The 18,181-nt window shown below is 41.6% G+C and overlaps 1 protein-coding gene across 2 annotated transcripts; it reads left to right on the forward strand.

Annotated features, from left to right (window-relative positions):
* Positions 1–1,483: 1,483 nt before the first annotated feature.
* On the forward strand, positions 1,484–13,432 carry SPDYC (speedy/RINGO cell cycle regulator family member C). Of its 2 annotated transcripts, none has more exons than XM_030569419.1 (7): positions 1,484–1,572; positions 6,947–7,203; positions 8,000–8,058; positions 9,111–9,196; positions 10,514–10,685; positions 11,599–11,905; positions 12,611–13,432. In XM_030569419.1, exons 2-7 carry the CDS (start codon positions 6,984–6,986, stop codon positions 12,676–12,678), a joined length of 912 nt encoding a protein of 303 aa, XP_030425279.1. In that variant the 5' UTR covers positions 1,484–1,572; positions 6,947–6,983; the 3' UTR covers positions 12,679–13,432. The 2 variants fall into 2 exon arrangements, with proteins under 2 accessions (XP_030425279.1, XP_030425278.1); XM_030569418.1 differs by lacking the exon at positions 1,484–1,572 and adding an exon at positions 2,651–2,701.
* Positions 13,433–18,181: the final 4,749 nt, after the last annotated feature.

Below are 18,181 nucleotides of genomic sequence, written 5' to 3' on the forward strand. Positions count from 1 at the left end.
CCCAGCGCTGACCAATGAGGAAGGAATAGTTGTTGCTAGGGGTTATGGGGCAGGTTATAGAACAGACCTGTGGTGGAGTCTGCGTGTGTGTAATGAGTTGGGTATATTCACATCCCAGATTCCCCTCTCGTCACCTCCCCGCCAGCTCTACCCGAGGGGAGAAGTGGGTCCCTCAGGTCCAGGGTGAGGGTGGCACTATGGGACAATGGATAGGGCACAAGAGTGGGAGCCATGTCTGCCGGGTTCTTTCCCAGTTCTAGGAAGGCAGTGGGGTCTAGTGGGTTAGAGCAGAGTGGTGCTGGAAGTCAGGACTCTTGGGGTTCCATTTCTAGCTCTGGCACTGACTTGCCATGTGAGTGACCTTGGGTAAGTAAGCTCTGTGTGCCTTAGTTTTTCCAGATGTAAAACCATAAGGTAAGGATACTATGAGATAATGCTATGAGATCCTTGGATATCAGTCATAAATTTTACTGTTAACATTTCCTACAAGTCAAAAATATGCTGCACCAGGCAATATGTGCTATAGTCCTGAGAGCATTAAGATGCAAAAGAGAGAGATCAGAGAGAATAAGCATCCTCCCTATTCTGCATTTGTCATCTCCCTGCCACTATGGTAACAGATCTGACTCTGCTTTACTGTTCACTTGCATCAGAAAGTGAACACTTCTGTATCTGAGATGCTCAGTCTTTCCTGCAAGTAAAATCCTTCAGGCTGGGAATGTATTTGACTCAATTAAATGCAGTTGTGTGACGCTATTATTGAATAAAACTATTGCAAAACAAACAACCTAGTGCCTCATTTTATTTGTGAGTCAATTTAGTGCTCAAGAAAGTAAGGCATATGCCTGGAGTTCTGGTTTGAACAGTTGCTGGAAACTTCCCTTATACAGTTAATTTCTCCTGATCTGCAATACCCTTCTAATCCCAGATTCACCACATAGCTCTGCCAAACCAATGCATCTCAAGATGGTTCTGCAATACTGCTGTTTTAGTCTGGGAGTTTGTTTCTGCACTGCCCTTCAACTTGTGTAGTCTTTTATACCAGTGCAAAGTGAGTTCAAAAGTGGGTGTGTAAAATGCCACTGTTCTAATTTGGTAGCAAATTATACCCACCACCACAGTGCTGGGCCCCTGTTCCCGCTACACACAGTTTTGCCAATACATCTCAGTCTTATCCCACAGAACTCGCTGATTTTTCAGTCCAGAGGTCCCTTGAGCTGTGACTGACAAATATGCTTGCAATGCACCCAAATAAGGCATCAAGGTATCTTTTCACTTGTGAACTAAGATAAAATTTGAACCCATGTGCATAGAATTGATAGCCTGCGTGTTTCAGGCTAGTGTGTTTCAGGCCTTGAAAACGCCTTCCATCAGGTTATTTATTTATTACTGTATTATTATTATAGCACCTAGGAGCCCCAGTCATGGACCAGGACCCCGTTGCGCTAGGCACTGTCAAACAGAACAAAAAGATGCTGCCTGCTCCAAAGATCTTCCAATCTAAGTATAAGATATGAGACAACGGATGGATACGGGCAGACGGCAGTACAAGGAAACAATTAGACAATATTGGTCAGTATGATGGGCACTGTAATCTGAATTTTAAGTAAAGTAAAATTGGATGGCAGGTATGTGTGTAAAACTGGGCATCAGGTGTTTCTTTGCATGTCCTAAACTGAATGGTGGATGTGTGTGTTAATCTGAAAGTGTGTGTGTATTTAATACTGTCTGGAAGCCAGGTATATGTGCTTTAAAATGGATGACATGTATGTATATGTGTGTGTGTTGAAGTGGATGGCAGTTTTTTCTGTTAAACTGTATGGTAGGTTGGGGACTTTGACAAGCTGGCAGTTGTGTGTGTATTAGACTAGACCATAGCTGTGCATGCTATGCAGGGAGCTTGAGGCTTTGTAGCTCACACAACTATGTCTGATAATCTAGTCATTGCATTGGTCTTGATGTGTTGTGCTTCCTGAGCCCCAATGAGACTTTGTTTTAGCTGTCACCCTCACCACTGCAAAATAACAGGGACATTTGGACAAAGGATGGGAGGTCCAGGCTGGTATGTGACTTGCCACACACTAGGGTCACATGGTGAGTTGGGAATGTAACCTAGGAGTCCTGACTCTGTTGTGCTAAATGTGGGCTGATTTCACCATACTCTGACACACAAGCTCCTATAGGAAGTTATATTGACAGGTGTCCCAATAATAAATATCCCTTGAGACTTATTGACTGAAGGTCTGAATAGCTCCTACACACCTTATCAGAATCCAGTAAAACCCAGGAGTCTTGACTCCCAGTTGCACTAAGTGTGGGATGGGGGCAGCTTGACCTGATATACCTGCTCCTATAGGAAGTTATGTTTGCAGGTGACCCTATAATAAACACACAATGAGAGTTGTTGGGTGGGCTTCAAATAGACCTCCTGGAGCCCAGAATCATGTGTAGCCTAGCCTAGCCTCTCAGCAACACCCCTCCCCCCATCCCCACGGGCTAATAGGGACTGAAGTCCCGCCTCTGACGTCCTGCTCTTTGATTGACGGGAGTTTGCAAAGGCTGGTCTACCCATCGCTGATTGGCTAAGAGCTGGCAGGGTTGAGCCTATAGAAGCCAAGAGTGGGTAAGTGGGCGGGGTAAGGTTGATACTACCCCTTCGTGATTGCTGCGCGCGTGCGCGCTGCTTGGTTGCTCTGCTCAGGTGAGGGGGGGAAGGCGGGAAAAGCAGTTGGTAGGGAGGGGCCATAACGGGAGGAGCAGCTTCTCGCTCCTTTCCCTTCGCACTCACCCCATGGCCCCTATGGGTAACGGGGTAATAGGTATTAACCATTCCCCGTATTAAAACGGGGGGGGGGGGTGAAGTGGAGGCTCATTTGACTGGAAAAGGGAATCCTTGTTCTTCCTCAAAATGGTGCCTTATGTTTCCCTCCCCCCCCATCCCCGGGGGATGAGTGAGGCACGAAGGTGCGTGTGGGAGGGTCACCTGATATACTGAGTGTGTAGTAGTGGCCCCATGCACTGATGTGGTAGTAATGCACCTGGTGGTGGTTGGAGGGGTGTTAATGGTAACCCCAGAATGCTGCTCCTACAGTCTTCCTGCCCCAGCTGTAATGGGGGAGGTCAAATGCCCCTGTATATAATTCCACTACATATACTGAGGGGGTAACACTGTACCTGTGTATGTGTATTTGGGGTGTGTTGTAAGATCCCCAATCAATCCCCTACCCTGAGAGAGAAATAAGGCACCAAGGCTCCCCTCCCACCCCCAAATACTCTTCTTATAGCCCCTGTGTAGACTAGGGAGATAGTGGGTCAAGCTGAGGGGTGAAATACAGATGACTTGGTTTGTGCAAACTGTTTCCTCCCCTATTCTTATGAACCCTACAACATTTGCCTGAAAGGCTGTTTTTTTTTTGTGAATTAGATCTGCCCCATTTAATGTGGTGGCTTAGGCTCTCCACAAAGCTCCATAAGCCTAAACCTTTGTTTGATGTTTGTAAGCCCCCAAAATGGCTGGGTTTCATCTGACTTTAGTCTAGTTCTTAAAAAAACAAACACAAAACAAGCCCAGATGTTGAAATCTGAGGTGAAAATCTTTTTTGCCCTAATTCTGTCAGTTGCATTAACCTGAGGTCCATGCACAGCCCAAAACTTGCTTTAATTCCAATAAGCCCAGGTGTTGGGTCAAAACTGCCATGTGGTATTGGCCCCAGGTCATTCCAAACTGGGTACCATGGTTGCTAAAACTGGCAGTTGTGACCTCTACAGTCAATAGTTCATAAAAATATGAAAATGGATCACTTTTGCTTCATTTGAGGTGTTGAAAAATGAATCCAGTGCAGTGGGTGGGGAAGGTTGTATGTCTAAGTAGGTACTTAAAATGGCTAGCTAGGCTGTGGCTAGATAGCATGCCCATCTGTTAAAGCAGAGGGCTTCCATTCTATTCCCAGCTCTGGAATGGACTGTTGACTAGAGGTTAGAACACAGAACTAGGCACTGGAATGCCCAAGTTCCATACCTTATTCTGAGACTTGGAGCAAAGTTGCTTCACATCTCTGTGCCCCAGTTTTTTCCTCATCTGTAAAATCGGGATAGTGTTTGCACTTGAAAAGGGCTACAGTATATAATGGCAACATGTACTGCTTGATTGTTTCAGAGTTGCAGGATCTGAATTCATAGTAGTAGAACTACCAAGTGATATCCTGCATGGAGGCATTTTGGTCACTTAGAAATTATTTGATATTCCAGCTGTCTTCAGAAATGTATATAATGCTAAAAAAAAAAAAAGATGCAAGGATTAGACCATCAAACTGTTTTAATAGTGTGTCCCTGAAAGTGATTCTGGGAACTTTAAGGTTAATTAGTTATATTCTTTGGATTATTCTTACATTAAAGGTTAGGAGGATGCTTTTACAGATGAAAAATAGGGTGGGGATAGGAGAGAAGAAAACTAGTGTGTTGGATTTGACAACCACTCTAGGAAAGGAAACCTTTTAAATGGGGGAATTCAATCTACATTTCAGACAATTGCCTGTCTTCTGCCCCATGTCCCCAAAGAGAGAGAGAAATGATCCCTCTTACCCAATGCTGTTTTAATTATCTAGACTGGTGGTAATTCACTAATTAAAATTAATTCTTGAAGAATATTACATACAATATGTGGTCAGCAGTCAGGGAAGGTCTGTGTGGTAGAGAGCTGATTAATCTTGCTGTTGAATAAGTATTTTCTCTCTATAAATGTTCTTTTTCATTGCCTCCTGTGAGGAATGGACTTTAAGAGGTAATGGAATACCTACATATTAATATTTTGGTGAGATTGTTAAAAATATTTTCTGAATGGTCAAATGGAGGCAAAAAAAAAATCCGTCCAGCTTGTGTAGGAACAAATTGTTTAGACTCTAGAACAAATTTTAAATCCTGTTTTCCGGTTTAATTTTATTTACCACTTGCTAGGAAGAGACCACTAAACTTAAACTGTGCTTTTCTTGATAAAAGGCTCTTTTGGGGGGAAGTGGAGGTAGGAGGAAAGTGAGGAAATGGTTGATGAAGTTGGGGGGAGGCCCTAGAAAAACAAGCTGAACAAAGATGTGGGACCCTGACAAGGTTTTAGGGATGGAAAGCAAGTGGAAATTAAACATGAGGTAATTTGAGATTCTGTCCCCTCATAGTAGATCTGACAGAATAATATTCCTCTTCCAAAATGTAGTCTTGTATTACTTGTTAAAGTACTTCAATGTGGGTATTCTAGCTAAATGCATTCATAGACAAGTGTAGGACAAGGGCAAACACCTTAAAAGGAAACGAGAAAACATATCTCCTTTGTGAAAGTTTTATATTATTTTCTCACTGTCTACAGTAATCCTGACTCTTGTATTGTTCAGTGTGTAAATTAGTTATTGAGTTAGAAAAGGGTATCGGAAGTATCTTTTTTGAGTTGGTGGGACCATAGTTCTGCAAATGGATTAAAAAGGAGGGGAGGAGTTCAGAGCCTAATCTACAATAACAGATTTGACAGTGTCTTAACACCTACTCTTCACCCTAAAACAAGTAACTGTCTGAGTGTGTGTTGTACAGGGAATTTTAAATGGTAATTCAGAGGTCTAAACTGGTATTTTGGAAGGCTTTAAGGCACTGATGATTAATGTGTCTTTAGCATGATTAATTACACAGTTCCATTTTCAGCTATCCCTGCTGACTTTATCCTTTTAAATTTAACAGGTATTATTGTATGCCTCCTTTCTTCCCATCCCATATGCACAGTTAAATAGTTAAAACTTTTATTTTTAAAAACAGTTAAATGTTTAGATTGCCAACACTTTAGCACGCATTTACCACAGTCCAAAAGGCTCTTCGCAAGTCCAAAGTATTGTAGGAGTGATTTAAAACATAGTAACAGGAGCTATAAAACAAGTTAAGCTTTTTCTTTAGATTTATACGAGTCAGCACCATGTATCTCATGGGTCAGGGAGTTCCACACTGGCATAGTGTGGGTGAAGGCAGGATATTCTGCATTAACAAACAAAAAAAATGCAAATTGATACAGTCTTGTGCTTCAGCATTGGATGTATAATGAGCAGTAATTTTGAAAAGCCAGCAGAAGGACCATTATTTTCTTGGCTTTTCTGTATTTATTAAACTACTGACTTATTTTCATTGTGGAGGTATTTTTCTTTCCATTTCTCTTGCAGCTAACTTTATCTTGATAAATGAATATAAAGAAAAAATCATAGTTTTTAAATCAAATATCTCAATTTGTACAAGATCTTAATGACTGCAGGTGCTGAACTTGAGACACCTTAAGGGGGCCTGATTTTTCAGAGAGTAGGTGCTCTGTGCTTTCTGAAAACCAGGCCCCTTTAAGGTTCAACACCTGCAGCCATTAGGATCTTGTAAAAATTGAGACCTTCATTTTTTTTAAACCTGATTTGCTTTTCCTTTTTAAAAAAAAAGTTTACTCAGCTTGGACAGTGAAACTGGATTGGTCAGTTCTTTAAATTTTTTTTTTCCTGGTGCTGGTGGGTGTGACAATTTGACAATTGTGGAAATGCAAGTTACTGCTGTATCTCTAGAACAGGTGCAACATGGGCAGTAGCAGTACAAACTGTCTCACAATGCTCTGACTGGGTCCCACCGTGCCTTAAGCCTGCCTCTAGAGAAGAAGGGTACTCAATCTGTGGCACAGTCAGCCTTTAACCTTTGAGTTGCAATGAAGGCAGCTGTCCAACTTCAGTTGTGATGGGTCTTAGTCCACTTCCCAGTGGATAGTTATTAGTTATTGGTTTTGTGAAACTCATATCTCACAGGCCACCAGACAGCCATCATATGGTAACAGCTCTTGATTGCTACTGATTCAGGCTTGTTTTGGAAATGGTAACCTTTACTGAAAGAGCTTCGTATTGAATTACCAATTCTGTTAATTCTACTTCTTAATCCTTTTCCATTGCAGAAAAGCCCCTGAGCCTCCACTAATATCAGTAAAAAAAATGAGGCATACTCAAAGTATTTCCCATGTCCCTCCTGTGGTCACCACTGGGGTGAAGCCAGGGAACATGAGACCACATCACAACAGCACAAAGGGCATTGGAGCGCGTAGCAGGATGCGAATCCCTGAGAGAGAGCATTCCATAGCAGTGCTGAAAAGCATGCAGCGACCTCCATTCCATCTACAGCGGGAAGAACAAGAGGCCTTCTTCCTCCTACTGGGTAGGAGACTAGACCAGTCATTCAAACTGTCCAGCATCTTGGGATATACAGTTTAGACAAAATATGGTATACAAAATTGTACTGTGTATTCGGAATGGGTTCCCAAGGCTGGATAAGACTGTGGTGACCAACTGGCAGTAAACCCAAATAGGGAATTGCAGGGAAGAGGTATTTTTAACTGTCTATGATAAGATAAGTTTTGTATCCAAGATAAATTTTAAATGATCTGGAGGATTCAAGTTGATAATTTGACTGTTCAGGTTGATAGCTGCTTACAAAAGGGGAATGTTATCTGTGTTTAGCACACAGTATGGGGAGTAAGGAAATATGGGTTTCTCAAAAAAAAAAATCTTTGACTTAATTCCCTTGTCTCCACCTGTAAATGTTGGATGATACCATGTTCTAAAGTGCTCTGAGAACCTTGAACAAAGTGTCATAAGTGCAAAGTATTTAAAATTCCATTTTAGAAATGGAATATTTTGATGGAAGTCTAGACTTTGTCCACTCTGCGAGTATGGCACTGCTAGCTACAGCTATGTTTATGCTGCTATATTTAGTAGAGTTCCGGCAAGTTTCTTTGACCACAAACTGTGAAAGTCTCTTGTCTGAGAACAGTGTTGGAACCATGTTCTAAATTCATACTATAAACTACCTAGGCAGGTCATTCTAGAGAGGTTCTTGTAAAGATTCCACCATTGCTACAGTGGGAAACATTACTCATATTCTGAAAGCAACAATCACTGAACAATATGAAACAACTAAATACAGCTGCCTTACTTTTTCTTCCCTTTACCAGAGGATGACTTGGTACAAGAGTTCTTGTCTATGGATGTATGCTACAAGATTTCAGATAAGGTATGTCCCTTATGCTCCAACTTCCTTACTTCCCTTCAACTTCCCTATAACAACCTTTCTAAATAGCAATGTACAGTAATTTAATGACTTGCACTTTTTGACTCTTATGCAGTATCTCTAACTTATAAACCAAACTTTAAAGCAAGAGCCAGGGCCTCATCCCTACTGAAGACTGATATTTTTGCATTCATAACTCAAATGATTCCATCACTTTTCTTCAAACTTTCCGTAAATCCCCTTCTAGGCTGAGACAAAGCACAAGGCTTTAGCCCTTGGGAAAACTGTAGGGAGTGGTAATGATCTTAGAACTAGTGCTTAATTTGTAATGAAAGCGGTGCTGGGGCTCAAGCAATTTTTTTTTATTACATTAATAACTGATGCAGTAAGCCCAGAAGTGTCGGGGCTATAAACTGCCAAGCCTCAAGGTGCCGGGGCTCAGCTTTGGCACAGATTAAGCACTGCTTAAAATAGACACTCAGTCTGACTTCTGATGGCTGTCACTCTAGTAAAGGACCTTGGGATTCTATAGATGTTGCATTCAAATGAACTATAGTCCTAAACTGTCATATGCTTTCTCCTGTGCTGCCCATCATGCTTGGGAGAAGCTCACTATAAATGTCTGCGGGACTAACTCTGTCCACCTTCATATTTCTCCTTAAAAACTCCTCTGCCATGAAGCTTACGGGAAATTTTTTTTTGCCTGCAGTTAGTTAATTGGTGTGTATAGACCACTCCTTAACGTGCTGACCAACACTGTCTCATTGTTTCCTTGTACACTCGTCTGTATCCATCTGTTGTCTCTTGTCTTGTATTTGGAAGCTTTGTTCTGTGTTTGCACAGGGACTAGCATAATGGGGTCTTGGTCCATGACTGGGGCCCCTAAGGGCTATGATAATACAAATAATTAGCAAGCCTCCACGAAAGTGCTTCCTTTCTTCACTCTCTCCTCTTATGGCTTGATTTCTTTTTGTTTTTAAACTTAAAAACTAGATAGAACATATTTTGTTTCTTCTGATCCAGAACTGGGTCTATTAAAGGTAACTCTTGTTTAGTATCTTCTAGCCATGACTCTGACTTACTTCAAACGTGCTGGCCTGCATATTAGTGAATACACACGGATGAACCTTTTCACTGCTCTGTAAGTACCTTGTAGCTCTTAACCTTGTGATCCCAGTCTGTAAAGATCCCACCATATAAATAATTCATAGACAGCAGAATGCAGCAGACCAGCCAGGTTACCTAGTCCATGGCACCAAATGGTTTGGCAGGAGGAATGGCCATTAGGAGTATAGTTTAATAGCATCTAGGTCCACAGTACACACACCAGTATCCGAAGAAGTTATACCCAACTTAAACCTCTCTGCACCTACCCCCTAAAAAATTCCCCATGCCATACTGATCAGCCATAATTGTCCCGCAGTTGGGAAAAGCACAATTTAATTGCAGTGTTTCACGTTAGTTTAAGTAGATGATTTCAAAGGATTTCCCTCTAACACTAATATAAGACTTCATTATTGGGTAGAGGCTAGTGGATATTTTTTTAACGTTGTGTTTCAAGAATCTAATGATGGTAAAACACAAATCAGTGGGATCCTGATTAATTTTAATTACATGGTCTGGATGCAGGGATCCCAAAGTCATACTTGTGTCCTTTCTCCCTTTATGGTTAAGGAACATTTTATTCTGTTTGTACAGTGCCTACCGCAGTGGTGTCCAGGTCTATGCCCGGGCTCTTACAGTTACCATTTCAGAAGTCAGGAGTTGCAGAAATCTTCCACAATGTTTGCGAGTGAACTCCATTGCCACCATGATCTAGTAGCAGGAGAGGCCTCTATGGGTTGCTCTTCAATCCCTTCTTCACGTACTAAGGTTTTAAGTATGACACCTGCAGCTGAATGTACTGCATGGACACTTGAGGCCTGATTCTTACTCTAAAGCGGTTCTGGCTATGGACCCACTTGTGAGGATACTTTACTCTATCAGAGTGGTGTAGAGCTATGTTGGTGGGAATGAGAATTATTCCCTTTAAGGGCAAACACAGCATCAGTCCAATCCCAAACTAATCACATCAGCTTGCAAACTATACATCTCTAATAGAATATTGAAATAGAATTGGTATCTACTGTTTTATGTTGTAAACAAGTTCTCTCACAACATACTTCACTTGTAGTTTTGTGCACCTATAGGAAAAACCCACAAGCTATTGTATGCACCTAAACACAATTGGCCTTACTTGCAAACGAGTGATTTGCAAAAGCCTCTTATGCTATAGTTCTGTGGCTTAGAACACTCTCTTTTATACAATGTAATGCTGGATCGTTAAGGCTTAACACTTGCTACACTGAAAGCTGCTATAACAATTCCAGGCTGTACCATACAACTTCCTAGGCTGCGTGCTTCTGAGAAGCCCTGGTTAGATGGACGTAGCCTGTTTTGCCCCATTTTCCTGATGCAGGTACTTGGCTAATGACATGGAGGAAGATGAAGAGGATTACAAGTATGAGATCTTTCCCTGGGCCCTTGGTGACAACTGGCGGCAGCTGTTCCCACAGTTCTTAAAACTGAGGGATGGCTTCTGGGCTAAAATGAACTACCGAGCAGTGGTCAGCCGGCGCTGTTGTGATGAGGTTAGCCATGGCTGACATATTTCTACATCCTTGTAATACTGGGGCTATGGCTAGCACATTAATGGTCACTAGAATCAATAGTCTATGCAAATCCAGTTCCGATAAAGGGTTAAGGCCTGAACTGACCATGGGAGGATAAGTGTCCCTACTAGCACACTAGGAAGGTCAGGAATATTGTAGTGGGTGCATTTGTCTAGCTATTCCTCAGAAATTAAATAAAATCTCAGTCTCTAGGATTTTCAAGCCAGTACTCTTAGTACAGAATCCATACTTAAGTTTAAAAATTCTTGGGTCACCACTGAGGATTCTACTGAATAGTCACAACCTTTACCCTCTGCAAATGTCTTCCCCGCCAACATTAATTAGCAGTTGCTAGTCTAGCTTTAATTATGATCAAATCATTCTTATCTCAATAAATATGTCTGATAGATAAATATGTCTGATAGATAAATCTGTGGGAGAATGTTCAGATGCTACACTGTAGTTCTTAGTGTCATTGAAGCCCCATACCAGGGTGGCCAAACTTACTGACCCTCTGAGTTGCATACAACAATCTTCTGAAGTTCAAGAGCCGGGATGCACCTGCTGGGGCTTAGGGCTTCAGCCCCAACCTCTCTGCTAGGTAAAAGTCCCTATCCCACCACCCCACTGCAAGGCAGAGGTCCCAAGCTCCCCCTCACACAGTCTGGTAGGTGGAGGGTGGGGGGGGCGCTCCACAAGCTGCACTTTAACTGTAAAAGAGCTGCATGTGGCTCACGAGCCATGGTTTGACCACCCCTGCCCTATGCACTAAAAGGACTAGATATGACAAAATCATGCTGAGTTTTAAATCTTACTGAATACAATTTAAGTGAATCCAGAAAGGTTCAGTGGCAAGGAAAAAAATTGGTTTGTCTATATTCTTCTGATCTAGATAATGTCAAAGGAGCCATCCCATTGGGCTTGGTCACGTGAACGACCCCTTCATCACAGTGGAGCACTGAGAAGCTACCTGAAGAATGAAAAGGACTCACTTCCCCGAGGACCTGGTGTTACACCCCCTAGCTGCCCTCTCTGCACTTGTGAGCTGACTGAAGAGGAAGGCAGCCCAGAAGATGCTCCAAGTGCCAGTATTACTTCTGATGGTGACCTATTGCCATTCACTAACAAGTGGTCCCAGAACTTTATTATCCTCCCTCAGAAAATAATGCTGGATCCAGTGGCAACATATAGCCTGCAGAGTAAGTAGAGATAAGTCCCTCTCTCCTGGCCTCCAACTCTGTTATCTGATTTGGAAAGAACACAAACTGCTTTTTTTAGGGGAATGGGGTTCTTGAGTGACCAATTTCCATATTCATAACTAAAGGTGAAATGAATTGATGGGAATCACTTTCTGTTCTAGGGATAAGAAAGTTAAACTTGTTTGGATGCAGTTACTGTACTTGAGTTAATTTAAACCTCATGTTGAACTAGCCTTCTAGGCTAAGTGTAATGGTTTCTTTTAGGAAACTGGAAACAGTGCCTCTCTCATGGCAAAGAAAGAGGCCAGTCCTACTCCTCAGACTTGCCTTTAGATTTTAACCTTTTCAGGACCATGCAAATACATCTGAAAAACATACATGGAAAATTAAGCATGGATTGTGCTACTTCCAGAGTCAATGCTGCATTTCTCTGGGCAGAATTCAGTAAAGAGCTGGGGTGTCTTTTGGATGACATTCCAAAAGCAGTGACTCTGGGTATCCATCTAGTAGTTCTGCTTTTGGGAATTTGTTCTTGTCACCAAGGTGCTATCTGCAACTTTACTGGAATCCAAGAGCCAGTATGGTCTACAACCAATGACTTAATGTTTAGTGGCTATAATCCTGTGTATTTCCCAGTAAGGTGTATAGGTACTTGACTTGCCAGTGTGGTTATATGTTAAGCCTCATGGGTTTCTTGGTCTGCAGTCCTTCAGGAGCCAGGAGTCACTATGGAGCCTGATGGAACTGGCATGGATTGGCGATCTGTGGGGTGACTCTCTATTCCAGGACCAAGATGTCTCTTCCCAAGGAACTGCAAATGGCACTGGACTTGTTCTCATTCTGCTGTTCACAGAACTATGTTTTCCCCATGCACTTTATGAATATATTCTGGTTGTGAACAGGAAGACAGGACAGTACTTATGTATTTAAAAAAATTACTGCTGATGCAGCTATTCAAATGTGCCTTATTTAATGTGCAAATACCAATGTAATAGCTGGACAGGCTCTAATAAAAATGTCCAGGAAAAAAAGTTTAGCTTCTGTTAATAGAGAATCCTGGTAAATGTAACGATTATCAGGGCAACAAAACTTGATATTGAGTGAACATAGCAGTGACCTATGGTGTCGTGGTTGTTCTTGCTTAAGGCTTGGGATGAACACATGTGGAGGAAGGATTCCTGGAGAAGAAAATCAGAATTTATACATTGCTAGTGGGTCTGTTTGAGCAGAGCATCTGAATCTTTCAGGTCTCAGTGGAAACTCACACTGGCAGTAATATCCACTTGCACCAAAAAGGCTTTATTGGTGGTGGGGGAGAAGGGATGAATGTAATCAATACTGGGGCTTCTGTTTTAAGAGTAACTAGTACTGGCTGCTAACACGACGACACACTTTTCTAAGCTAGAATTATTGCACAATGTTATGAGTGATAGTCACATTATCTTGATCTACTGGGGATGACCACAAGGGTTAGCAAATACAACAGATACCATGTCTGTCAGTGCCATGGTGACTTCACCGACCAAGCTGAATGCTCTCTGCCAATGTTCATCTGGCTCAGTATCTGATGCAAGTAAAATAATTCATGTGGAATCAAGGCTTGGTAGTTTCTTTAATTTGGCATCCCTCTCTCCAGCTGCCTATAGAGGATGCACAAAGACAATGAGATTCTATCTAGCAGAGTATCTTAGCTAGGGCAAAGCACTTTCTCAGACTGTGGTGCCTAGCCTCCCTTATGGAGGTAGGGACAATGGCTGGGTGGGGCATGAAACTCCTTATTTCCCGTTAATAGGCAAATGCAAATCTTAACCACTAAACAGGGTGACAGTCTTGCCACTGTATATTCCTAGGCTGCCTTTGACTTGTTATATGGGAGGGACATGTCCCTTCTCATACCTTAGTGGTAGAAATCTAAGGGTATGTCTATACATGGAATTAAGAACAGCTATGTGTGAATAACTCCATTTGTTCCAGAATAGGAATGTCCAAGAGTGTGTCCTCATAGAGCCATGCCTCAATAGTAGCCTGTGTAGAGAAGGCCTACTAAAAATGTTGGTGCCTGTCACAGCTCTTGAGGCTTTTGACACAGTCCCACATGGCATTCTCGTAAGCAAAGTAGATGAAAGCACTATAAGGTGGGCGCACAACTGATTGAAAGACCATAAACAGACTAGTTATCAAAGGTTTGCTATCAAATTGAGAGGCCAGATCTAGTGGGCGCCCAACAGGGATCAGTTCTGTTCTGCATTCACAATGACTTAGATAATGAAGGGGAGAGTGTGCTTATAAAATCTGCAGATTTTATAAGCTACGAAGGGTTGCAAGCATTTTGGTGGACAGGATTAGAATTCAAAGACTGACAGATTAGAGAATTGGCTCTGAAGGCAAGATGATTAAAGTCAATAAAGACAAATGCAAAGTACTGTACTTAGCAAAGAAAAAAATAAAATGCACAATACAAAATGGGGAAGTAGTGGCTAGGTGGTACTACTGTTGAAAAGGAGTTGGGGGGTTATAGTGGATCAAAACCCAAGTCGTCAAGCTGGTGCAGTTACAGAAAAAAACTAATATTTTTCTGGGGTGTATTAACAGGGAGTGTTTGTATGTCAGATAGGAGGTAACAGTCCTTTTCTGATCACTGCTCAGCTGGAAAACTATGCACAATTCTGGGTGCCATACTTTAGGAAAAATGTGGACAAATGGGAGGAAGTGCAGAGGGAAGTAACAAAAGGTTTAGAAAACCTTTCTTTAAAAAAAAATGATCATGTTTCTTCTTAAGACAAGAAGACTGAGAGGGCCTTTGATATGTCTTCAGATATGTTAAGGGCTGTTATAAAGAGAACTGAGATAAATTGTTCTCCATATCCACTGAAGGTAGGACAAGAAGTAGTGGGCTTAGCTTAAATCTTCATTACTGGAAATTGTCTACACTGCACTTTCATCAGTAAAACTTTTGTTGGTAGAGGGTGTGGGGAAAAAAACACACCACTGACTGATAAAAGTTATACTAACAAAAAGCACTGGTGTGTACAACACTTTGTTGGCAGGAGACGCTCTCCCATCCACAAAGATACCGTCTCTCGATGAGGGTGGCTTTATTTTGTCAGCTGGAGAAACAAAGAGCAGCTACACTACATACCTTACAGTAGCGCCGCTGTATGGTGTGCAGTGTAGACATAGCCTTAGGTTAGCCAATAGGAAAAAGTTTCCAACAACTATAAAGGTAGTTAAGTTCTGGAAGAGACTTCCAAGGGGGATTGTGGAATCTCCATCATTGGAGAGTTTTAAGAACAGGTTGGACAAACACCTGAAAGGGATGGCCTAGGTTTACTCTGTCTGACCTCAGTACAGGAGATAGGATTTGATGACCTCTCAAGGTCTTTTCCAATCCCATGGTTCTATGATGTTCAAAGTGCTCAAATCCCTGCATAGAACCCCCAAACACTTGATTGTTTCAATCATATTCCAGCTGTGAATGCAATTTGGGCTGGAAAAAATCCCACCTCTTCTTAATATCCTGCACCATGTTTTATGATTCACTAGCAACAAGCCGAGTTGTACCATTTTTCTTCCTTGAGGGAAGAGCCTTTGTTTTGACCTACTACTGAGAGAGGCTGCTTGGACTAGGAGGATAGACGGTAGCAGTTTCATGGCAGACAGCAATGCTGCACAAACATGAAATGCTATCTCTGAAACTGCAGCAGGCAAACTAATGGTGCCAAGCTACCTCTCTGTGCACTTCATCTTCCCCACCTCTGAAAGCTCGTTTGGAGTTGCATTTGAAGAATTTCCAGCACCAACCTGCTACAGTAAATGGTGTTGGCCACTCAGCAATGAGACGCTCTTCCTGTATGCTTGTACAGAGATATGGTGTGGGAGGCTGCCCTCTGCTGGGTAAAACCCCAAACTGAGGCCCTATTCACATCTAACTAGGGCTGGCAAGCGATTAAAAAAAATAATCACGATTAATTGTGCTGCTAAACAATAATACCATTTATTTAAATATTTTTGGATGTTTTCTACATTTTTCAAATATATTGATGTCAATTACAACAGAATATAAGGTGCAGTGTTCACTATATTTTATTTCAAATATTTGCACTGTAAAAAAAAAAGTATTTTGCACTTCACGTAATACAAGTACCGTAGTGCAATCTCTTTATCATGAAAGTTGAACTTACAAATGTACAAAAAATAACTGCATTCAAAAATAAAAGTGTAAAACTTTAGAGCTTACAAATCCACTCAGTGCTGCTTCAGCCAGCCAATCGCTCAGATAAAACAAGTTTGGTTACAATTTGCAGGAGATAGTGCTGCCTGCTTCTTGTTTATAACGTCACCTGAAAGTGAGAACAGGTGTTTGCATGGCAATGTTGTAGCCAGTGTCCCTAGATATTTACATGCCAGATGTGCTAAAGATTCATATGTCCCTTCATGCTTCAATCACTATTCCAGAGGACATGCGTCCATGCTGATTATGGGTTCTGCTTGATGATGATCCAAAGCAGAGCAGACAGATGCATGTTCATTTTCATTATCTGAGTCAGATGCCACCAGCAGAAGGTTGACTTTCTTTTTTGGTGGTTCGGGTTCTTCTGTAGTTTCTGCATTGGAGTGTTGGTCTTTTAAGACTTCTAAAAGCATACTCCACACCTCATCGCTCTCAGATTTTGGAAGGCACTTCAGATTCTTAAACCTTGGGTCATGTGCTGTAGCTATTTTTAGAAATCTCACATTCATACCTTTGCCTTTTGTCAAATCTGTTGTGAAAGTGTTCTTAAAACAAACGTGCTGTGTCATCATCTGAGCCTGCTATAACATGAAATATATGGCAAAATGCGGGTAACAGAGTAGAGGACATACAGTTCTCCCCCAAGAAGTTCAGTCACAAATTTAATTAATTCATTATTTTTTTAGCAAGCATCCTCTGCATGGAAGCATGTCCTGCGGAATGGTGGCTGAAGCACGAAGGGGCATATGAATGTTCAGCATATCTGGCACGTAAATACCTTGCAACACTGGTTACAAAAGTGCCATAAGAATGAAAGCCTGTTCTCACTTTCAGGTGACATTATAAAGAAGAAGCAGGCAGCAGTATCTCCTGTAAATGAAAAAAAAATTGTCTTAGCGATTGGCTGAACAAGAAGTAGGACCCAGTGGACTTGTAGTCTCTAATAACATTGTTTTGTTTTTTAATGCCTTTATGTAACAAGAAAAATCTACATTTGTAAGTTACACTTTCACAGTAAAGAGATTGTAGTACAGTACTTGTACGAGGTGAATTAAAAAAACTATTTTATCATTTTTTACAGTGCAAATGTTTGTAATAAAAATAAAGCGAGCACTGTACACTTGGTATTCTGTGTTGTAATAGAAATCAATGTATTTGAAACTATAGAAAAACATTAAAATATTTACTAAATGTCAATTGGTATTCTAGTGTTTAACAGTGTGATTAATTGTGATTAATTTTTGTAATCACAGTTAATTTTTTTGGAGTTAATCACGTGAGTTAACTGCGATTAATTGACAGCCCTACTCCTAACCTCAGTATGTATGCTATATGCTGTCTTCAAGTTCTCAGTCCCGTGTCAGTTTGATCCTAGATCTTTCACCATTTGATTCAGCACTGCTGTCTAAACAAATAAAATGCATGCACAAGGGCACTGCTTTTCTGTGCTAGGGGAGGATCCCTCTATGTTCAGTACACTCTTTAAAACAGTCAGCTCCTTTAGTTAATGTAGAAAAGTTATCTATGTGACAGTAAAACCTACCGGTTCAAACAGATCCAGGCCCTGTTGTGCTAGGTGCATCACTTGGACAAAAGTGAGACAGTCTACCGCAAAGAACTTACATGCAGCTAAATCAATAATGAATGAGAGGGGAAGGGACTTGCCCAAGAGCACACAGTGCATCAGTACCAGAGCTGACAGTAGAATCTAGGGGCTTGTCTACACCATGCAGCTTTTACCAACAAGCCTGTGTTGACACAGCCTTGTCGCTAAATGTCAGCATGTGTAAATGCTCTTTTTCTGTACTTTGTCAGCACTTTTGACGATAAAATAGTTCCAGCCCCACGAGCAGCATTAGCTTTGTCAGCAGGAGAGAGCCGCGTTCACACTGCCACTTGCATTGGCAAAACTTTTGTCTTTTGCAGGGGGGCTTTTTTAAATACCTGTGAAAGACAAACGTTTTGTTGATCACTTCGCAGTGTAGACAAGCTCTCAATCTCCTGATTCCCAGTACACTGCCTTATTCTCTAGACCACCCATCCTT

This window comes from Gopherus evgoodei, chromosome 7 (assembly GCF_007399415.2).
Source record: "Gopherus evgoodei ecotype Sinaloan lineage chromosome 7, rGopEvg1_v1.p, whole genome shotgun sequence".
Taxonomy (NCBI): Eukaryota; Metazoa; Chordata; order Testudines; family Testudinidae; genus Gopherus; species Gopherus evgoodei.